The 24,175-nt window shown below is 38.2% G+C and overlaps 1 protein-coding gene across 1 annotated transcript in view; it reads left to right on the top strand.

Annotated features, from left to right (window-relative positions):
- PTPRN2 (protein tyrosine phosphatase receptor type N2) overlaps positions 1-24,175 on the top strand; it is a 659,439-nt gene that overhangs the window by 606,875 nt on the left and 28,389 nt on the right. Inside the window, exons 17-20 of the mRNA XM_063324424.1 lie at positions 4,420-4,497; positions 16,804-16,923; positions 18,074-18,240; positions 23,871-23,924. Coding sequence (XP_063180494.1) covers positions 4,420-4,497; positions 16,804-16,923; positions 18,074-18,240; positions 23,871-23,924 — 419 coding nt within the window. The remainder of the gene's footprint in view (positions 1-4,419; positions 4,498-16,803; positions 16,924-18,073; positions 18,241-23,870; positions 23,925-24,175) is intronic.

Here is a 24,175-nt window from a genome sequence, read left to right as displayed (position 1 = left end):
TTCGGGAAAATCATCCAGTAGTAAATAATGTGCAATCTTTGCTTTTAAATCAGAGGTCATGAAAGTAAATGGGAATTCTGTTTTTCCTCATAGGGTGTCTGAAAGAGAAAAAAATCCCATCAACTACATTTAAAAACTCAGTTTGCTTATTATTGAAGACACCAGACTGAGGAATGTCATTAGCATGACAGTTTGTTCAAACACAGCATACAAATTTCATCACCAAGAATAGACTCTGAAATTCATAATGGCATTCACAACCAGATTTACTTCTTTCATTCCATTAGGGGTTTTAAAGGAAGGATTTAAAAATTGTTTTAAATTTTAATTCAAACATGAAGATGAAGACTAGTCTACCTTTTTAATTTTAATGCTGAGATGAAAGTGATTACAAAGTTCATCTGCGTTTGCTGGATATGCTTTCTTTTACAAAAACAAACATACTTTTTTACTTTTAGACACTATCTATACTCTGTGTATGCATGAAAGTAGATTTTATTGCTATTATAAACACATTAAATCCAGAAACTACACAGTAGCTTCAATCCATACGTATTTTTAAGGTGTTTATCAGAGTTCAACTTTCTCTCTGTCATATTTGGTCTACACTGGATCTTATTCTGATCTCACGTCATTTAGGCGTATTTCAGATGGACTCAGGGGATTTAGATCAAGGTAAATAAGGTGTGACTGAGACCACATCTCTCCCAGATCTTCCTGCGTGGAAAGTCAGGATCTGACAAGCTGAGAGGGAAGGTAAAGGGCAGGAATGAATCGATGTATCATTTACATGAGATTTCAAAATGGTCATTGATGCCTATTGACGGTTTTACTTCAGTTTACAGTTTTAGAAGACTACTTAACAAGAATCTATATGTACTACTCTTAAGTCCAAATACAATAAATTTGAGGATTTACTCCCAGAAGTATTGATTTTGCTGTATTTCATCAGCATTATGAGTGAAATCATGCAGCAGCGTGACCTCTATCTAAAAACTCAACAAAATTCAGAGTTCTTCAGGCAATCCTTGCAAAGTCCCAGGATAAGGCAACTGGATAGTAGGACTCTTGAAGGAAAAAATAAAGGAGTAGGTTTTATTCTCTAGTAAAGCCAAGGTGGAATTGTGGTGTGATATTTTAAAAAGGTGCAACTAATTGTGATACTGTGTTCTTTATATATTTTCCTACTTTAAGATACTGCAAGTCAACTTCCATTACAAAGCCCTGTAGAAAAACACAAGTCGTGCCACTAAAGTTTTCTGTAGATTTCTTTTCCAACAAGAAATCTGAATGCTCCTCCTTTTTGTTTCCATTTGCTTTTGATATTGGTAGTGACAGAAATCACCACAGTCAATTGCGTGGCCACTTATAGTAATCCTTGATCCCTTTCTTTTCCTAATACAAAATCATGGAAAAATAGATTGAAACATTATCACCAGACTTGCCTTTGTTGTACTGCAGCAGAAAATGAGAATTCCACCATAGCAGAACAGTTGTAATAATTGCAGCTTTTTCTTCCCAAAAATGGCTGTTCGATCCAGTTCTGATGTAAGTCCTGTGAACTTTGTGCTTTGATGGGGACATAGAGGGAAAAATCTTGTTCTTTTTGAACAATTACTATTAGGGTGATTTCTGAAGGTTGTTCTGATGTAAAATGCTAGCAAACAGTCGATTTTTGTTTTAATACTTGATAGTATGGAGCCTGCTGTTCTCTATTCTTCTCTGGAGAATACATTTTCTGTTTTATTTTCGTGAAGTGAGAAATCTGAGGGATCCTTGAAGGAAGATAATGACTCCTGACATAAAATAGAGCCTTTTACTTGTTCCTTGATTAGTTAGTTTAAAACCCATTACTGACTTTATTTCTTTATTCAAAGTTTTGTTAACTTTGATAGATTAAGATGGCCTTGGTGTTCTTGGTGACCTTGAGACAATAAAAAAGAACATAACAAAAACATTCAAGAACCGTCCCTTGCAGTCACCTACTCACGTTAAATTGAATGTGACCAGAGTAGTGATTTTTCTCACTTTTCCTGAAATATGTGTCCTTTAAAACAGTACGTATAATAGAAAATTGATGAAACCAGGAATTTCATTTAATTAGTTTAATCTTTGCTCTTATTTTTGTTCAGTTAAAGATCATTTAATAGTGTGATAGGGCTTTCTGACATCTTCTATTTGCTCCAAGCAAGAAGAGTTTCTGCTCATAATTGTTTTCTGTGCAGCACAATGTGCTTGGAATGTAATAATTGTAATTGTCTTTTGAATTATTGTTAAACGGCTGATACACTTCACTACTCTGTGCTTATTGTAATGTTTGCCACGTTCCAACAGCACCTTTGTGACAGAGGTTGATTAATGCTGAAATGCCAAGATTGGCCTATTCCTGATTTATCAGCTGAATGTTGAGAAGTATTTCCTCCATGACAGCACCATTTGCATCATCCTTGATTTCTGCTGCCTTTGTTTTCTGGCATGTCTACATACAAAAGAATTTATTTCAAGAAGAAATTCAAAGTAAATTATTTTTCTAAAGTTTGGTGTATTCACTGTCGGTTACATTTCCAAGTCAGGCTCTCGCCTGGTAGACAAGTGACATCATTTTCAAGTGGATGCAGCATACAACAGTTTCCACGGGGAGTAACAAGTCCTCCTCGGTGCAGGATGATTTTTCTAAGCGAAGACTTTTAGTTCCAGCATATGAAAACATTTAAGCACTTGATTAAATCTGATAGACCTCTGTGGGATTCAAAACAAAACAGAAATTATTTCAACCATAATGGAGCAAAAAAACCCTTTAAGCCTGACTTTGCTTAATGGCATTTACTGCCGTTTTCAGCTGTGTTTAGTTCAGTGTCTCAATTCTTAGAAAAACAAAAAAGTTGCCCATTTTGAAATGGTTCCTAAGGATTTTTTGCTAATACAGCTTTCTGAAAAAAGCTAGTTTTTCCCTGATCTCAAAATACCCACAGTAGTAAATGTGCTGCTATCAGAATTGCTTTTGTCAAAAGGCAAAGAAAGCAAGGTTGAAATTTGTTGTGAGCAATTGCTTGTTGTGAAGAGTTATTTGCTGATAAGAGAAGCATCTCAATGAAGCTCAGAAAAAAATGATGGTATTATAGGCATCCTGGTCAAGGTTTTTTATAACTATGGGTGTTGAATCAGAAGTAAGCTTTTGTTCTAAATGGATTCAGTGACTTCATTTTACCTGTGCTGTGTTGTCATGGAGAAGTTCAATAGTGAGTCCGGCTTAATTATACGTCAGAAAATTAGAAACATAAGTGTTCTCTTCCTTTTTGCAACATTCATCATATTGTTGTTCTGTTAGAATAACTTACATCTGTTCTTTTATGGTTCTTCCCTCTTTTATGTTGCACATAATTATGAGGTGCCTTCTTTTACACTGACATGTACCATCACTGAAAATTTTGATAGGCTATGAATAAATTCAGTAGATGCCTCTTAATGCAAATATGACTCACATTCATTCTTATTCAGATCTTTACTTACAGAACAGAATCGTGTATCGAGACAAATTCTGCCTTCAGCTACATGGGTATAAGTTAACTCTCGCCGACTTCAGTGTCACTGAGTCACACACACGCATCTGAGGGCTGAGCTGGGTCTCTCTTCTTTATGGTCAAAGTTTTGTCTTGCCCAGTTCAGGGTTAGAATGAGTTTGTTTGGGTTTTAATCCTATCAGCAGATCTTCTTTTTCAGTAGAATGGGTCCTAAGATTTAGAACCAAGAAAACCACCCATCAGTTCGAAAACATTCATTGTAACACACTAATCCTATTTACTCTTGATGGCTTTGTTTCTTAGATTCTTTATTTTTTCTGCTCAGTGAATTTTCTGCTCCTTGAATTAAATGTAATAATTAAGGTCTTTAAGCAGAACTTCCTCTATTGAGGCCAAATCCATGCATTTAGATAAACCAGCTAACCGGAAAAAGCCAGAAACTGAATTTGTTCCCCATTTTTGCTGGTTTTTAGTTACATGTGCCCTTGACTGGCACGGTGGAAATGGAGAACATATTTAGATGTGTGGAGCATTCTTAACACTCAGTGTCGAAAAATGTTTCAAATGGCTCCAAGGTTGCTATGAAACCACGAGTACTGATCTCAAATAAATGCCATTGTCAACCACCATAAATGATGTTACGCTGCATATTGAGGACATAGGACATTGCTCATCATGTGTGCTGATATCCATCTGGTAGCATCAGTCTTTTGTGGAAAAAGTTCTCCTCTGAGCTTATAAATAGAAATAAAATTCTTTGCTTGCCAATAAAGGATGGAGGAACATGACAGTCCTTTAGGAAGTCCCTTGTTTCTGCCCTCGCATACTTTCTGTCTCTATCACAGAAAGGGATTTTCTTTTAAATAAATCCAGTCTGTGTTCTCTTTCCTTGTTCCAGATGGACCACGACCCCCGAAACCCAGCATATATTGCCACCCAGGGCCCTCTCCCTGCCACTGTCGCTGACTTCTGGCAGGTAAGTTAAACATCCCTTTGAAAACTGAATTTATGTTACAAGTCACATGTTTTCCTGTGCTTCTAGAAATGTAAGGTGTATAAAAATATATTGTGCTTGAGTCACAATAGGTGGGAAAACCTTCGTTCAAATGGCTTTAAAATCTAGTACATGGATATTCAAGCCGTTTACGTATGCGACAAGCCCTGCTAAAGAATAGTTGATCTGGAAATTATATGGAAAACCTCAGGCCAAAGTATTCATATTTTAGTGCCAGGTCTCCGTAATTGAACTACTGCCAAGGACTGGATGATTTTCAGAGGGCCTGACCTTCTTAAGAGCGTAGCCAGAATTCATTGTCACTTTCCAGATCAAAAAGGACCTAACACTATGTGCCGTGAATGTTTCCATTGAAACCTACTTCTCACATGTCCCAGTTCCCCCAAATGCTTAAGTTCTCATGTATTTTCCCTACCACAGGTAGTGAGCTAAAGGCTGAGTTAAGACCCTGCTGCATGAAGTTGAATAGGTGTATACTTTTTGCAGGATTGGGGCTAACGGCAGTAGTTAGTGATGCACAAACATGAGCTTACTTTGCACGCAGTTTTTTTACATGCTCCTGCGGCTCTCTGATTTGGACATACCAGGCTCAGTGCGTGCGATTGTGTGATGGATATGCTGCATTAGATATTCCTTTGTAAGTGTAAAAGTGTGCCTGAAAGCTTACTGAAGCTGTTTGGGGAGGAGATCAACTGGGGCTTACTATCAACATGAACATATGTTTTTATTTTTTGTTCTGCATTATAAATTTAGAAACTTTTGTTCTGAAGATAAAGAATATCTAGGTAAAAATTTCAGAAGTGCCATTGTATTTTAGGAGCTTGCATCAGTCGAAACCGTCTTCTCCCTTCATCTGCATCACTTGGTCTATGATTAGAAAGTGTTAACTGATGCCTAGTAAAGACACTTGTCACGTCACAATTTCCTACTGTCTCTGATGAGGAACCGAGACATTTTCAAAACGTTTGATTTTAGGCTCCTCGATATTTAAATGCTCAGTCTGAGATATTTTGGGCCTGGTTTTTAGAAGGACAGAGCAAATTCTTCCTGTTTGACATCACTGGAGGTGTTGTTCTGGCTTAAATTTTCAAGTACCTTGTGATTTTTGTCTTCGGTACCTTTTTTTCTTTTGGTGAGTGGATTCCTTATATGAGGCATGATACTTGAAAATGTGTTTCTTAAGTTAAACATGCAAAATCAAATACCACGCTAGCTATTCTGTCATGATATTTTATGATTCCTAAGGCCCAGGCTTTTTATTTGTATATTTTTGCATATTTGTATATTTATATTTTTTACATTTTTACCTGTAACTGCACCTTTACATGTTGAAAAAATGTATGTTCTCATTTTTAAAGGAGTCATTTAAAGAACAAACTTTATAAGCCCTGCTGCTCACGCAGAAGTCAGAATTAATCATACCAACATAGTATGAACAACATATTTTGGTTTTCACCCTTTCTAATTTGAACAGTTAGGCAAACTGTTTGCACAGACACAGAGCGAGTAGAACTGAAATGTTGGTTTTTTGTTCTGTGATCTGGTCTTCTTCATTCCAACTTTGTACTCAAAAGTTCTCTTTCTTGACTCTTTCTTCCTGCTATTTGTGAGGGGCAGAGTCTTCGCTTTCCTTCACTTTACTTCTGCTCTTTTTAGCTATTTCTTCTCCCAGTTATCCATCAGTGAAAGTCCACTCCATCTCCCCACCAGATTTCCTCTGTACATCTCCACAGAAACCACTTGGTAACTGTGGTTCGGCTTCTGCTCAAGTGCAGCTATGTGTCCATTTTTGATGTGATATCCTTTTATTATTTCTTCTAATAGGTTCCGTGGAAAAGTTTTTTTCTTGCATTTATTTTGATGATGCCTATTACTTCAACGTAACAATCTACCTATGTTAGATTGGTCCACCACCCACTTTTTTCAAATTTAAACCTCCTACAGGTCACACATCAACGTGCTGGTTCCTGTCTCAAGCTTTTATATATGGCCATGGCTCTCAACCAGGTCTAGTAAATGGGCCAAGAGTGATTAACTCCTTACAGAACACTGCGTCCATAACTGCTGAAATAGAGTAGATCCATGGTACAAGTCAATAGCCACGATTTGAGGTTGTTGTGGTTTATGCCCAGATGCAGGAGCAAGGTTTATATGGATTTTTCACCTAATAGTACCTATTTGAAAGTAAAGCGTGGGAAAGCTGAACTTGTTATGGAAAATAGAGTATTAACTCCTGTCAGGACAGCATCCTTTGATGTTTACTTGAATACAGTTTTCTGTAGTTTATACGGACCACGGTGCTGCCACCAGGGATTGCTTAAAGATTCAATTATTCATTCCTGAAACATCTTCTCAGTGGCTCTCCTCCCTCTCCCTCCTCCGCTTAATACCAGCTGTTGCTGAGCTCTGTTGCTTTTTTTCTCTTTTATGTGCTCAGTGAAGCAGTTTTCTGACTGATAGTGAGAAGAGTGACTGACTCCAGAGAGACCTGGGACTATTCTGCTGTTCCTTGTCTAAATGCACAATGTCATGCTTTAGCAAGTCCAACAGAAACTCTTGGAGCTTGGCGTCACCTTCTATGGCAATATTTCCTCGATGTATTGCTTCCTTTTTTTGCAGAGACTTAGCTGCTAGGATTCCCAAAAGCCTAGTTGCATGGTGGGCATCAGCCACTCCATTTTATCTTGGCTGAAAGGCTACCCCAGGAAGAAACTGTTATAATTATTTCCACTCCTATAGACATTTCAAGCTGATTTCTAGAAGACACTTGCCTACAAAGCATTTGTTTTACTTGAAAGTGTAAGACAGCTTTCTTGGCATTTACAACACAGCTGATATCCGTAATGAAATACAAACTGCTCCAGGTTTGTCCTGACTGTCTAGATTTCATGCTCAGACTACAGAGACACAGCTTCTAAACCTAGTTTCCCTTAAACTTGCATTATATTCTTCCACCCATCAGTGACTATGTCTACATTAGCAACCAGCATGGCCCACTAAGAATGGATTTGTAAAGTGTCACAGTACTTATTTTGTAGGTTTTACTTTAGACCAACTGTTCAGTGGTCCAATGGCCAAAATGCCTGTTGGCGGTGGAGAAGGCTATGGGTGAGTCCAGAGGAAGCTTCTTCCAAAAGGAACCCAGTTCCTTAGCTCTAACACTGCTCTGCAGTGTCTGCTGCCCTTCATGTCTGTCATCTACATGATCGTGTGGTCACATCCATTGTCTCTGTTTAAAATGAAACAGATGATATAGTTTTGGATAATCTTGTTTCCTAGTTCTGTTGGCAGGCCCCTCTAAAACCTGTTATGTTGATCCAGTGCCCAGTATTTTTGTGCAACTGCTATTAGAAACTCAGCAATCACATTCCCATTTACTGTTTTCAAGTTGCCCGGTTCTGAACAAAGATCATGGTCAGCTCAGTGTCTTCTCTTGCCCAAACTGGGCAAAGCTTTTTCATAAAATGTTGATGATGCTTTGTCCAAACTCATCTTGTTTAGCATTCTTACTACTGGTGAGCAGATCTGTGCCTAGTACCACTATGGGACCAAAGCTGGGTTTCAGTCATCTCACTAGTGACCACTTCTTGGAAGATTATGTCCTTTTTGGTAAGGTGAGGCAGATGGGCAGATATTGTTCTTCAGTACCATCTAACTTGGGCTACTAGAGCTGGCCAATAGTCTCATCATTTTCGGTACACCTTCCTATTCATTTGGGTTTGACCTGAGAGAGATTAGCTTGTTGGAAGCTTTTCTCTCAAAGATGCAGTTTTTGAGCTGGAGATAGTCCAAACTCCTGTATATGGGTCATTTTCAAATGGTATTCAAACAAGTTTTGTAAATGTTATAAAAACAGTAATGATAAAAAGGCAAGAGTCTTACTCCAGCTTTTCTAAAGGCGTAAGGGCATTTCCAGACATCAGTTTTCCACAACTGTCTTTGTCCCTCCAATTTACTTCTCCAGGTCTTTATATTCTTGGCATAACCCTCCTAAGTCAGCAAGTGCCAAGTTAGTTCCAACTTTCCTGGCTTACCTATTTCTTTGAAAACTTTCTAGCCTGCAGGAGTTGTGTTGTCAGTCATCTCATTGATCTGTTTTGCCACAGGGCTTCCTAATCTGTCTGGGTACTGTGTTTGTGGCTCAAGCAGAGATTTCATCTCTGCCTGCATGTCATCTCCTAGGCCGCTCTGGAAATTTTCCAGCTACTACTTTAATTAATTTTGAAAAGCCTCCAGCTGATTTAAGTCTTCTTTTAATTTCATCTGGTCTTGTTTTCATCTCTTTTTACCAATTACTATTTCTGAAAGATACCTCCTTCATTGATTCTATTTTGGTTCAGTGGGAATTCCACCTCACAATTCCCTTCCTTGAAAACTGGATGCCTCTGCTCGCATGGTATTAATCCATTTTTACCTGAGTGGTTAAACAATTTGCCAGGTTTGTGGGTTGTTTTCTTCTCAGCTGGAAAGAGAATTCATCCTCAGGATAGGGTTTTGCTTTGATATAGTTCCATTTTATTTACAAAGAAAGTACAGAGTTTTATTTCCTTGAACAAAGACAGAATCAAATAACAGGCAATAACTTCTTTTTTCCAAACCTCACTCACCCAGTGTTTTATCCCCAACCTCTCTTTCAGCTTTTCTTCTACCAGGATCACAATGCTAGTTTGTCAAGCTGTGCTGGTGGTTTCTTTATTCCTTTTACACATTTTTGCTGCTTATCTGGATTAATCATCTTGCCTTGATTAATGCCTCTCTCTCTGCATTAAGCATATCAATTTCTAGAGAAACTCATGGGTCCATATGCTTCACGTTTCTCTTGTTTTTGATGATAACTTCTGTAATTTCAGTTATCAGGCTCCATAAAAGAGTTTGCTTGTTTCTTACATTTATCTTGAATGAAAGGTGATGATTTTGTCCAGCAGCTTCAGTGAGATTTCACTCAGCTCTTTCACATAACGCTATTAAAATTCAACATCTCTTTGAACATAATTCAAAAGAAAGAGGATGTAGAACATTTCTGATCTATAACAAGTTTTCTCAGCAGGAGTTCCATGTTGTGAATAATTCTGGAGGCATAAAATTTTATTATTTTCCGTATGTGCTGGGTTATAATTCCATGAAGTATTTGACATGAAGTACATGTCTTAACTTGCAAAGTATTCTAAGAAGCAAGGGACGATAATATGCAAGAAACTATTCCTAGGAGTTAAGATATTTAGAACCAACTGTCTTTGCACTGAAAAATTGTTCTTAATTATGCCAGTCTCATAAATTGCATGTCTGCTAAGGTTCGTCTCCAAATGGAGATTTCTGTAGGAGGCCATAATTTTTCCCTCTGGAAAACACCCCACATTACGCCTGACTTTCATAAATCTACCCACATTTGCCTTTCTTTCCCCTCCCCCTTTTTGGAAGGAAGTGCATTTTCATGTGTTTTTTTTTATTTACTACAGTAAGTGAAATAGAGGGAGAGATCAGGTAGTTCCTGCCAAGTGGCTTAAGAGGATATGCTTCTTAGTTGCCTTAGAAAATCAAATCGCATGTGATATATGTTTATGTCGGTATTTGCCGTCTTTCTGTGATGTCCTCTCTCCATGACCAACGTAATTAATAAGTGCACGAGCACTATGTAACTTCTATGGAGGGAACAAAGAAATACGTTTTTCCTCATTTTGTAGATGTTCAATAAGGTTCAAAGCACCTACAACAGTAAGCCATGAATTAAACACAGTCACCAGTTGTAGTTTGGACCAGAAAATTCCCTGGCTTTTGCCTGAATAGATCAGTAGCTCGGGCTAGATAGTTCCCCAGGTGCCTTAGTCTCTGGAGGGCTCCATTCTGGCAAGGATGGCAGAGCAGGTGCCGCTCACAAAGAGCACTGAGTCAGACACGGGACTGGGAAGGCAGACTTCAGGTGCGGCCCCTTGTGGTTAGGGTGCTCCTCCAGAAAGTGAGAAAGAGCTTCATCCTGCATGTTCTGAATCAAACCCATGCTTTTCATTACCCCATCTTTCCTCCACTGTTCGCCAATATATGAAACAGTCTTGAAACTGGGAATGCTCTTCACCGTTCTTGTTAAACCTGGGCATCTATTGGCAACAAACAAAAAGCAAGCTCACTGGAGTGGACGTTTACACTGTTGTGATTAGAGGGAGTGGGGAGACCTCATCTCTGCTCCTTTGATTATTTGCTATTATTATTGCAAGACTATTAAATGTAAAGTGCAGAAGGAGTCCCAAGAGTGAAGACCAGAGCCCTAATGTGAGCTGGGGAGTTCCATTGCCATTTGCTTTTCGTTGCCTCCAGTCCTGCATTTCTTAATCTAAAACTATTTTTAGAATAATTTTTCTCTACCCATATTCAGGAGTATATTATCAGCGTCAGTTCAAAAACTGACTATTGTTTTCCTCCTAGATCACGCTGGCATGTAAGAACCCAATTCCTGGGGTGCAGTCATGAGGACATGATAAATCTTTGCATGTCTGTTTGGCAACGTTCCCTTCTCTCTTCCAGTTTTGGAATTCAACAAAAGAAATACAAAATACTGTCAGTTGATTGTTTCCTGTGTAAAAAGGATTAGTCAGCAGTGGGCAAATCCCATTGGGCAGGATACGATGTCCCTGTAGCTGAATGAGTCTCCCTGCAAAACCAGCGTTCCAAACCCAAGGGCTGTGTAAGAACAACTGTACCAAACCCTCCCCCGCTCTAGTTGTGGGTTTCTGTGCTCCCAGTTCAGCATGTTTTGTGAGTGCTGAAATTAATTTACAGACTAAATTATTTTTCTGCATTTTGTTCTTCTGTGCAGAACACAGCGCTTTCAAGCAGTCTTGATTCCCAAGTTTTATTTTCGTTGCCTGGAATGGGACTTCCTGCATGTCTAATCAGTTCTCACCTTCAGAAAGACGAGCAGATGAAAAGCGACACAAAGCAATTCAATGTGTAAAATATGCATATTTTAATTTAATAAAAGAAAAACAGCAAGGGAGAGATAGGCACAGAACAGTAGCCCCTAGAGCTCTAGTAACTTGTCAAGCCACGTGAAATAAATATAGCGTTTGGAATTCCGTAGGCGTTCGGTAAAGGAGTGTGCGTTCACCATGCTCACTTTTAATTATGGCTCTGGTTGGAGAAGGCATTTACAAGTGGTCCTTTTAAAATTTCTATCCCTTTATTGTTTAGACTCCACCTTTCCAATATTAAAGTGAAAAGCTAATTACTGGTGATTTTGGTGGACTTTCCCTCCTTAATGTGGTTTTGTCAGCACTTCAAGACTAAATAGTGCTCATATTTAAATTATTTAATAATAAGGCTTGAGTTAGGAGTCTACTGAGAGGAATAAGAGCAGTTTATGTCTCTCTGAGAAGGCAGAAGTTATTGCAACACATACAGTCACCTTGAGTTTGCCTTTCCCATTGACTTCCAAACAAGTGTTGCTGTAACACCAGGGACGTAACACACGGAGCAGCCTGACTACCAAGTATTTATATATGGTCCTCTCTGAAGCTGTCTTTTCAACTGCAAGAGTGAGATTTTTATTTTTTTTTAATTAAACATATATTGTTGATCGTTAATTCTTCAACCTACAGATTTGTTTAGCTGTCTGGTACAGCTATGACTTTGCAGATGGCAACTCTAACTTTGCCAGATTTGACCCACTTCATATCAAAAGGTTAAGTCGTTTTCAACCAAAACGTTTCACACAAAAAAAAAAAGTTGCTTTTTGCCTGGCAAAATTGCGAAGTTCTAGTTGATAACAAAAATCTAAATTCCCTCCCATTTATGTTTTTTCAGTTAAAAGTTCCGCCTCCCCCCCACCCCCCCCGGCTTTCTTGTAGCCATTAAAACATTAGGGTTTGGTTTTAAAATATTCCAGACAATGACATTTTCTGACTGTCTCCATTCAATACAGCGTTTCCTATTTCCAATGGAGAACTTGAAAGGAATCATAGTTGAGTTAATTACTTTCCAGATACGTAATAGGATGAACATTATCTGATCCAGCAAGGGTTAGTACCTTGCTTTGTTGTTGGTTTAGGAGTTGTGTTTATTCATGTAGAGTTTTGATTATCGTTACAAATTCTTTAGGTTTTGTTTGCTTGTTTGTCTGCTGTTCTAAATAGTTGCATTTACCAACTATTTGGAAAGCCTAAAAGATGGATTCTTCAGTTTACTGGAGATCTCTTCCAGAATGCAGCTGGTGTGATTAGCCTGTTATTTTTAGTGAACAGGCTGGATTTAACTGATTAGCCCATCTATTTTCTACTTCTAAATCATCACATTTTAGAAACTTCTCCATCAGTCCCTGTCAAAAGAAGAGTGTCTGGTCGGAGCACATGTCTTGTCATTTCCCCATCACTAAAATAAAGACAAAAATGACTGAAAAAGGAGTTTGGGGTGGATCATTTGTTATAAAAAGAAGCTTAAAAATCAAGTGTCTGAAAAAAACTAAAGGGATTCATATAACCATTTTGTTTACAAGCTGGTAAACAGGGAAATTTTAAAATACAAGTTTTCAAAAACTGGTGTTTTATTGGATTCGTGGCAGTCTTGTGGCACTGAGTCTCCTATTTGTGACTTTATTTTTCTCCTTACTAGAAAAACCAATTCTGTGCTCCTTTGCAAGTAATTCGTACTAAATATAATTCTTCCCAATGCAGAAGTCCTTTGTACGGGACTGGCACACTAGATAACCACAGCATGAGGTCTCTACACGTGGTGGATTTCGTCAACAGGGAATCCTGCGGATGTCGAATGCACTGCTCGGCTTTGGGTTGCAGGATTCAGCCTTTCATATGCAATAAATGGAAAGGGAGAGTGTTATTCTTGTCTAAGAAATGTTTTGAGAATGATGCATACAGCAGAACCTCATTAAAGATCATTAACATGTTACTCTCTAGGCATATAGGCTGAAGGTAGACATGTCACACAACGTTATATACACTGTCTTCCCTTTTCGGCAAAGCAGCGTCGCAGAGCTCCGTGGTGAGCCCCTATACGTAACTCAGACCTTATCACTTCCATTCAGAAGACTCCATTCAACATTTCTTCTTCTGGAAGTATTACCATAAATTACAAACATGAAACTGACTGTTCTCAGTGATCTAAATAAGTTTAGGTTTATATGTTACATGTATTATATTTTTTTATATATATGCATATATGTGTGTGTGTGTGTGTATATATATATATATATATAAACAGAATTTTATATATATTTAGCTTTTATAGACATTTAGAGTCTCAGGCTAAATTTTGCTAGGCTCTACCCAAAAAGAAAAACCTCTGTCCTGAGGACCTTACGTTCTCTTTATTCTTATGTCACATGCATTGACTTACTTTCAATTGTGCAAGCATACGAAGTTCAGAATTACGTTAATTGCTATGAATTTGCAACTGAACCTTCTCCTTTATTCACCAAGCCCAGCTGAAATGTGTCTTTGGTAATCAGAGGCCCTTCTCTGAAGGCTGTACTGGGATTGTGCAGACCGGGTCTGTGCTACCTGTTCCTTCATTAATTACAAAGACACACTCCTTGGGGACACTTTCTAGCACGTGGCCATGTCTGGACACTCTGAGCACAGCAAAGTGTTAGGTGTTGGGAGATGTGGCTTCTGAAAAACCCATCACCAAGTTAAAGACGGGGCGGTGAACAGGCAACAGTCTGAAACTCTGAACTGCCTTTCAACCTTCTGTGTTATTTGGAAAGAAACCCAGGTAACAACCTGATGGTCTCATATTTAAGTTATCAAGGAGACAAAGAAAATGCTGTATTCCTCCAGTCACAGGCTGTGAGTCTTAGTGAAAATCCCCTCCCAATGGTAAGCGCAGGAGATGCAGTGACAATTGCTTGTAACAGGGATGACGGCCCTGGATTGTATTGCCTTCTTGATTTAGTAGACTTGACTCCTACATTTTCGCACAATGACCTATAAGAAATATTATACCCCAGAGTAACTTTGAAATTGTTTGTTTAAATTAACTTTCATTTGGATTTATGCTTAATGAAATCTTCAGAGATGCAGACAGCCCTTCTCTAATGAAAAGCTGTATCTTTGAACCAATGAACAGGGTTGCCAAACTGTAAGGATTCCTCTCTAAACGAGTGGGCTTTTATAATGTTACACTTGGGTGGCACAAGCAGAGTGCTAGATGATTAGTTTATGGTCTAGATCATTGTATTTTTATTACACTCATAAAAACTGTGTTTCTCCTCATTTTCGTAATGGCTTCAATGAGCTTCTATACCTTCTAGAGGCCCATTAAATCGTTATGTGATGAAAGTACTGATTTACTGGGGCTAGTTTTAAAGTAAGATACATGTTTTGAATTCTTATCTTAGTCTGATTGTTGACTGAAAAAAGGTGAAACAATGTTAGAATGAATGAAATCTGCGTCCTCTTCCTTACATACAAAGAAGGTTCCCAGCTGTGGCCTAAAACAAATGCAATACAAAAAAGGTACAAATGATAAATCTACATCTGTCTATAAAATAAATGATCTATCAATTTAAAGTATTTTTGCTAGTTTTGTGGCATTGTGAGTTTTAACAGGAGGATGAGTGCATTACAGATATTTTTAGTTAAAACATCTTTTTAAGGGAAAAAAAGATAAGAAAGATTATTTTTATTCATTACATTCAACTGTAATTTTTTTCCCCTGCTTCTATTCAAAAGTATAAATAATGCTATTCTGTGCAAACCCTAGGTTCATTTCTCTAAATAATTCTAACCTAGTTTTAAAAGTTGTTTTAATTATGTTGCAAAATGAAAAAAAAAAAGGAAGAAAAGCATTATTTGTTTTCTATATGCAAGCTATTCTTGAAAGAGAAGACAACATCATTATCCATGAATGGGAAACCTTTTTATTTGATATGTAATTAAAAAAAATAATCCTTGAATTGAATGTATCATCTCATCTTTGCACAGTTTAGACAAAGGCCTTTTTTGTTTACGAAATTTACATGTCAATACGGTTGCTTATAAATATTTCTGTGAAATAAACATAACCCTTCACAAAAAGAGCAGTTTACTCTTCATTCAGTAATTTTATATGCTAGCAAAAAGACAATGAAAGTTGTATGCAAATATAACATCAATGTACAGCATAATAATAACAACAGTTTTTAGTGATTATGCTGCTTGGTATTAATTCATAGGAGCCTTTTTGTTCAGCCGTGGGCTGTGTTTGGAACAGAGATACGCCAGGCCAGAGCATCTCTGCTTGTTCTGCGGTTTGTGGGAGACATCCACAAATCTTTTAGTTGAGGATGCGCTGGATTCCTGTATCCTGCTCTGTAGCTGGTCTAAATTCTAAAGCGGTCGTGCTGGTAGGGAGGATGCACCGTTTCCCTCTGCTCCTGCTGTACCTGCGCTCTGCGAGTGCATGGTTTGCAGCAGGGGTTGGGCTTTCCTTCCACCTCAAAAAAAAAAAAAAAAAAAAAAAGGAAAGTGAAAAAAGAGAGACAGAAAAATGGCAGGGGAGGGGGGGAGGGGACAAAAAAAATTAAGGAATGAAAAATAAAAGAAAAAAGATAAAGGAAAATAAAAGAGTAAAAATAAAGAAAAAGGAGGGAATAAAGAAAGAAAAATGAAAGGAAAGAAAGAAAAAAGGAAGAAAGGAAGGAGGAAGAAAGAGAAAGTAATGCACATTTGGAATAAATCTTTTATAAATGTGCTTTTGGAGAGACGATTTCTCCATCTGAAGTATTTCTTCAAGAACGGATTTGGTTTGGTTTTTTCCTACCTTTTCCTCCTTACTCTCGTTCAGATGCAACTTTTAGGGTTGTTTCAGCAACGCAGCACTTTAATGGCTTTTGCTACGTGGCAAACTGTGAAAAGACACAGGGCTGAGGACACAAACAGGTTTCAGTACGTGCGACGTCAGTGGATCCATGCTGTTTACTAACAAATATCAAATCCCAAATAGTTGTGTGTTCTGCAAGCATTGTTCAGTGTTCCCTTTGTGGATCTAAAAGTTTGACAGAAAAGCAGATGAAAATGGTACCAGGAACGAGGAGAGATTTTGTGGAAGACCCAGATTGAAATCGCTGGAAATTCTTTAATATTTCATGGACGCCTGCAAAATATGGTGCCAGTTTATTCAGGGATTTGAAAGCAGCTGCAGAGTAAAAGTGTCTAATGAAAATGAAATAAATTTCCTGTGAATGGAATAAATTTTGATTGTGTGTCTGAGTGCAGTAATTATACATGTCACGCAGTAATTAGGCAGTCACAATGTGGCCACGGTGTCTTTCTTTGTCTGCAGATGGTCTGGGAGAACGGCTGTGTCGTTATTGTCATGCTGACACCCCTCGCCGAAAACGGAGTCAAACAGTGCTACCACTATTGGCCAGACGAAGGGTCAAACCTCTACCACATCTATGAGGTACCTAAACAACATATCTGGTTGTAAACGTGACAGTAAGTGTCCGGGTTGATTTCCTATGGGGCAGAACGGTGTTTAAGCCGATCTAACCTGGAGGTCGAGCCGAGGGCTCTTAAATACTTTTCATGTGCCTTCCAGTAGCTTTAGATTTGTGAAAAATTCGAAGGCAGTTTTAATAGCAAGGTAGTTTCCGCTGCATAAAATCTGGTCAATAATGAGCCAAGTATTACAGTGAAAAAAGGACAACAATTTTGTTTTTCAAACGGCCTTGCAAGTGGTTAAAATGTGAAACTGTGTATTTATATTTTATAGGAAAACAGTATTTTTAGAACCAGTGAATTTTGCCTTAGGAAAGCCCTATGTATGTCATTGCAGAAAAGCCTCTATGTAGCTTTAGTAATTAATGCTACCTATTTTTACCTCTTACTTCAGACGCAACAAGAAATACATATTTTTATTTTCTGCTTTACATTTCTAGCTCAAAATGTCGTATCACCAGTTTTGTCGAAATGTACCATTGACAACGTCTGTCAGATTTTTTCCAGTTGTCCAGATTAGAGGAAGAAAATAATACCACAGTGCCAAATAAGAAGAATAGAAAAATGTGAAGAAATAACGGTTGTTTAAACTAAAATGTGAACAAACTCATTTTTTGGAAAGACGAACTCTGCAAATAAGCTGCATTTTTTAATGCTTGTGTTTCCTCCTAGCTGAAGAACCTGACTTTTCGCTTCTCATGTGAATTCAACTCAGATTTTTAAGACCGCTGAGAGCGGCCTGGGCAATGCATTGTGGGCATTTCTGAGTAGAAAGCGACTGGCAATCTGACATATTTTCAGGCAGTGTCTTTTGTATTCACGTAATGATACAAAGTTTCAATTTAGTGATTTTTTTTGCTTTTGCATTAAAACTGTCAAGAACGGGTTTTTTATGTTTTCAGTGAAATAGAAGTGGCAGCTAACCCCTTCCTGACAACTACGCTGATTGCTAAATTAAAAAAAATATTTTCCCAGCAATGGCCAATTTGCTAATAAAACCAAAACTTCCGTGCAGTTCCTTCATCCCAGACATCTTACCCCCCTGCAATCCTGAAGACGCGGCTTGCAACCGAAATTGCTGATCTCCGTTTGTTCCTTCCTGTGGGGTGTAGGTAAACCTTGTCTCTGAGCACATCTGGTGCGAGGATTTCCTCGTGAGGAGCTTCTACCTGAAGAACCTGCAGACGAACGAGACCCGCACAGTGACACAGTTCCACTTCCTCAGCTGGAACGATCAGAGGGTTCCTGCTTCCACAAGATCACTTCTGGATTTCCGCAGGTAAAGCACAACGTATGACAGTTCATGTAAGACGCTACACATCTGAGGAACTAAACTAGTCCTTTTAATTGTCTTTAAATATTTCTGGTTTGAAAGAGGGGTCCTCAGCCTGTGATGCCGCAATGCTACGCTAACACACAAATCTGCAGTAGGTTGACGGTTCGTGTTGTCTCACACATAGATGTTGCCTGGTTTTAAGACATACCCCTTCCCCATTTAGAGATCAACACCTTTCTTCCCTTTGTACAGCCCTTCAGTGCTTCTGTATTTCTTTGTTTTCCAAGTATTTATCCATTCTGCAACTTCCAGGCTTTTTTGGATGCCCCTACCCCACCCCCCGTGAAACTTATTGCAGGAATCTCACAAATAAATTATGTACTATGAGCACGCTTTAAAAAAAAGAAAAAAGTCACAATGGAGTCATATGGCAATAATGGCACTCCCATGGGAGCGTTTGCTCGTACGGATCAAACAGTGAGGACTCTAGACTTTCCTTGGCTGCAGGAAGGTGGAAATTTGAGAAAGCGGATGAAAACATTGACAAAGCATACCCTCTGGAATTTTAAAGAAAGTCAACGTGGCTTTAAAATACAAATATACAGAGGGAAAACCTGTGAAAGTCCTTGCCACCTTCTCTAATGTTTGCTGTGTCTATCTAAATTTTAATTTGAAAATTAAAGCCATGCATGATAAATACTGGAGCGAAATAATCTTCATTTGATTGCAAACCGTGCCCAGTGCATCGTGTGTAGGTGTTAGCGTGTATCAGCTAATCCACAGCGATGCGCTTATGACTAATGAAAAGAATCTCCGGGAGGTTTGGGGAGTTGGTTCTCAATCCGCAAGCGGCCTGTGGGATCGCGTGTTTCCCTCCCTGTGCTGCAACATTATCTACAACCCCCCAAAGCGATTATAAGGGGCTCGGTGCTCAAAAGGTCCAAATTTGCTTCTTTCTATAAATGCTGGAAGCTCTGGCTGATGCCAGTCGGAGTTATGCGTCTGCACCTGAGGGGAGAAGCTGGCGTGTATCCACCGAGAGCTCGTTGCCCAGTTGGCAACATTTTACCCTTAAAATTTTAGGACTTGAATGCCACCCTTCATCCACCAGTATTCTTGTGTGTATTGCAAGGCTTTTGAAAGCAGAGAGTCACCTCACACGGTGCAGGTCGAGTAACGGAGAGCAGCTGCACTGAGGCTGTAGGAGCGATGGCTAGGTAAGAAAATCAGGACATGCTACAGAGCCGCAATGCAAATGAAGGAGCGGAGGAAGGAAGCACGGTTATAGGACGGAGTTGAAATTGTAATTGAATTTTCAAGGTTTTCTTCTCTGGGTTCAAACTTTAATGTGATTTCCATAGGTTGATTTCCCTTCGCTTGTGGTACCGTGGAAGTTGCCTGTAGTGAATTTGTGTAGTGAAAATTCTGAATTGGTTCCATTAAGCTGTGCGAGGCTGCAGCACGGAGCCAACACAGCGCCCCATTTTGCTCTTTTTGAAGTTAGTGGGAAATCTGCTAGCAATTCTGACTAGGCTATAAATGAGCCTGTACAGCCAGGCCATCTGAAATTGGGAGCACCTCGACTCCAACTTGCTTCCGTAAGAATTGAGGTCCCTGCGTGAACCGCGGGATTAGGTCTACACTAAGTCGCAGTTCACATCGCCAAGAAAGCACTGCTTAGAGGGACATTGTGTAAGGGTTAAATAGCCATGTTGAAGAGGTGTTGTGCGATACTTCGAAAAAGAAAAATTATAACTAGATGAGAAAAGTAGTGGAGCTGCCATTCTTTGTATTTAAAGCCAGTATGGGAATGAACCTGTTAAGATTTAATTGAATTCTGAGTGTTCATTTAATATGTATTCACAGTCCAGTGTAGGGTACTGTAATCATTTGCTACGTGCAGATTTTGTACAATGAACTCATAATACTGAATGCATAGTAAAATTCCGCCTGAAAAGGAATTTTGGCATGCACAATAGCTGGTCTGTGAATCTCAGTTTTCTTGGTCATCTGATGTTGCTGCTTTTTTAACGACCAAAAAAAAAACAACTAATGCACTGTTGCTGAAATAATGTATTTGGAATTCATTTATACAATACATGTTTTGCACCTGAAGCTTCCTATTTAAAGTACAAACTCTGCTGGATTACGACAGCTGAGTCATAAAGCCCCCAGAATAAACGTCTGACAGCACTACCATACTCGGAGTAGGGTAGTGCTAGGAAGGGGCTGCTCTCATTTCTTTTAATCTATCTGTTTTTATGTGCATTCAGTGTGTTTGTATATATATATATATGGATATGTGTGTATATTTATATATTCACATACATATATGAAATTAAGCATATACATAACCAACCCTCTATTTTTTATAATTCATCACCAAGAAAAATTGGATTCCCAAAATTACCTTGCCCAGAGTCTGTGGAAATATGGACCTTAAAATTTTTATTGAAGTAAATTTTGCGAGTCTCTTTGAAAACTGAAAGCTTACATTTTTCTTACTATGTATCAGACAGTGTTTTAGATGATTTTGCATTTAGCAGATATACTAAACCTTGCGGAATAATCTATCATACTTTCATAATGTAGGTATAAATTGCCAAAAAGAGATTATTCTATATATTTAAAAAATTTGTGCAAAAGACAGTCCCTGAGAGGTGAGGCTACTGTAGAAACCACTGGTCAGTTTTACATGCTTCTGGAGTCCTAATTTCATTTTGAACAATAGACCAATCATTATTGCTCTGGACTAGCTTGTTAGTCATGCACTGATATGTGTAATTAAATATTTCTTGAGCCCAGAGGGAGCACATTTACACTTTAAAGAGGGACTGCTAAGCTAAAAGATAATTAGCATCACATGTGAGGGCTTTGCTTAAAATATATATCTATTATGCTATCACTTCTCGCTGTGTGCAATGGCATTTACTAACACTGCTCACTTTAAAAACGGACAAATTCTTATTTTGCCAGCTAATTAGCGGTTGCCAGTGTCATTTTTGTGATGTTGCAGCTAGTAATATGAGCCCAGTTGCATAGTCACAAAAGTGATCATTGGAAACTGTGACTCTGCTGCAGGGACAATGTGGGAAACCCCTTTTCTGAGCCTCTAACGACCTCTGACCTTTGCTTGCTGATGGTTTGCATGTTGATTTCTTTTTCACTCAATGAGCCAAGGGTTGGTTTGTATTACTAATCATTCTTTCTAAGTTAATTCTTCCTGTATATGTATATATATATAAAATATATATTTTCTTCAACATTCAAGAACTTTGCTTACTGATGAATTTTCAGCTCACTCTCATTAGCCAGAACTAAGAATGAAATGAGATGTTGCTGCACTTCTAAATATTTTCATAAACTATATATAGACAAAGCTATGAACCAGCTGGATTGAAACCCTTTGTTTTAATGTGTGTTCTGAAATGTGTGATAATGAAAATGTTTGAAACGCCTTCAATAAAACTGACAAACATAAGATGTCTTTCCCTAACGTGTGTCTCTGGCTGTCTGATTTACTGGGAGGTCTGATTTACTGATAGGTTTAGATCGAGTTTGTCATTGAAATTCTATTAAGACACTGGTAGACGGGTAGTCACAACATGCAAATATCATATTAGTGGTGCCATACAAGGAACAAAGGAACCACACAAGCAGAAAAAGAAATGGTAAATACCCCTCTCTAGCTATTAGCTTTTATTTAATACTTTAAATGCAGGAATGACTCTTTACGAATGCACATGATGGGGGGTGGGAGGAGGATGACCAGCTGCACGTAGGGAAATGCAGACTGACTGTATCACATGTTTTTACAGACATTTCAAATAAATTACTGTACAATACAAAAAATAAATATCAGGCTTTTTGTTGTATAGAAGGAGTTGATCCTCAGCTATGACCATCACAAACTGAATGATTCATTCCTGTGTCAACTCTACTGCAGCTTAAGTCATTGAAGTTTTGGTTGGTAGTGCCTGTGTATACATGCATTTATGGACATATAAATGGTCCATTTGACTTCTAAAGTCAGGTGCTTCTCAATGACTTACCACTTATTTCATAGAAACTTGTTCTACTGCATTAATTACTTACGTCCAAGGAATATAAATAGAGACAGAATGTCTCTGCAAGTATGATTTATATCAGTAAGCAGATGAGTAAGAAATGTGAAAAATTCCTGAATTCTAATGTGTAAAGGGAATCATTACAGGAACTTAATGTTGTTATCAAGTTTGGTTAGATTCTTAAATAATAAAAAGTAGAATGTGAAAACACAGTTTCATGGGACACCACCACCGTCTCCGTAGTCTGTTTGGGTTGAGTTCCAGGTATCCCGGCTCCCTGTCAGATTTAGAAGTTTAGGCATCTTCAGGCTATACTGTAAGCAATGTTTAAAGATATATGCATGTTTTCACAGCACAGATGTTAGTGAATAGATGAACAGCCAAGAACTAAATGATTCAGTAGGTTAGTTATGCTTTAAAATTCATAATAACATCGTACCACAGTTGCCAAATTCCAGCAGCTCTGTTCAGTTTAGCAGTCAGGACCCAGGGTAACGCTTGCGCCAAACTGGGTACTATTGGAGGGTCTGGGCACCCCTTGGAAGCTGCCCTGTGAAATGGTTTCATAGGAGACCTTCTAGCTCCAGTAAACTCAAACATCTCATCAAGGAAATTAAATGAAAGGTTTTAATTTCTTGAAGCAGCGCCTTCCCATTTTAGCGTTTATTCAGCTTGCCTTGTTACCATATGTGTGCATATTTTATGTTTTTTGGGGCCTGTAACATACTTGACATGCAAAATATATCCTAGAGCAGAAGAGACCATTTGGGATTTTGGTTTTTGTAAGGCAATTTAAATAGACTTAAACCAATTTTGTGGGGTCTGTTCTTAGACTGCGTATCTTGGTTTGCTTCAGCACTGGTTAATTCCTTCATTGAGTTTACATATCAGCGGACTTGTTCTATAGCTGTACTTTCATTGATTGACTTCACATATATTCTCTTGCCACCGAGAGTGTTTAACCACAAAGGTGGAGAAGACAGTAAATATGAAATATGTAAGACTTCTGCAGTAGAACCAAAGCAGTAGAGCTTACTGGTGGTTTAAGTTATTTTTACCATAATAGATTACATTTCAGAATTTTGTGAGAAGCTTTTAAGGAGATTCAGTTTTTGCCTTTCTGAGGAGAACTGGTTTTACAGATCAGCACACATTGCACAAAGTATACTGAAACAGCCATTTTTAATTTTGGATTCAATTTGATGCCCTTTGATATTTCTTTGAGCAAGCTCATGAACTCAAAGTTGCCTTTAAAATTAAAGCATCTCAAGATAATCTTAGTTTTGGAGTTAAGACATGAGACTTTTGAGAAAAGAGGTCGTTTATTTTGCCTAGCCAAGAGTGATAATGGAATGTTTTCTGGGATTTCTACAGCAGCAAAGCAGAAGCAAACTTTAAACAAGATTATGTACGTAACAACTACTTGTTATATTGGGAAATTATCAACCTGACTGTTCCATTAAAGACTGCAATATTTGTTTTTCCTTATTGCTTATTTTTGACAATTGGCTAAAGAAACAGTATGTCATATGCTTAATTAATTTTTTTGTGTCTGTTTTATTTCAGAAAAGTAAACAAGTGCTACAGGGGTCGTTCTTGTCCAGTAGTTGTTCATTGCAGGCAAGTACAATTTCTGAAATAGCTTTAGAGAGATTTGTATGTGTAAGAATTTAATATAGATACCAACAAAATGGGAAAATTAAAGTTTTAGATGAATCACTAAACAGATAGTGAGGTAGGCTGAAGGTATTAAATACAATTCAACTGTTTTTTAGTGCTAACTGATGCTGAGGATCTGTTTTCATGATAAAATTATCCTTTCCTATGATTTCGCAGATGTCGTGCCATTACTTAACAATGTATGGCCACCT

Source organism: Chroicocephalus ridibundus, chromosome 2 (genome assembly GCF_963924245.1).
Source record: "Chroicocephalus ridibundus chromosome 2, bChrRid1.1, whole genome shotgun sequence".
Lineage (NCBI taxonomy): Eukaryota > Metazoa > Chordata > Aves > Charadriiformes > Laridae > Chroicocephalus > Chroicocephalus ridibundus.
The sequence above is the reverse complement of the archived record's forward strand: the minus strand, read 5'-3'. Positions and strand labels throughout refer to the sequence as shown.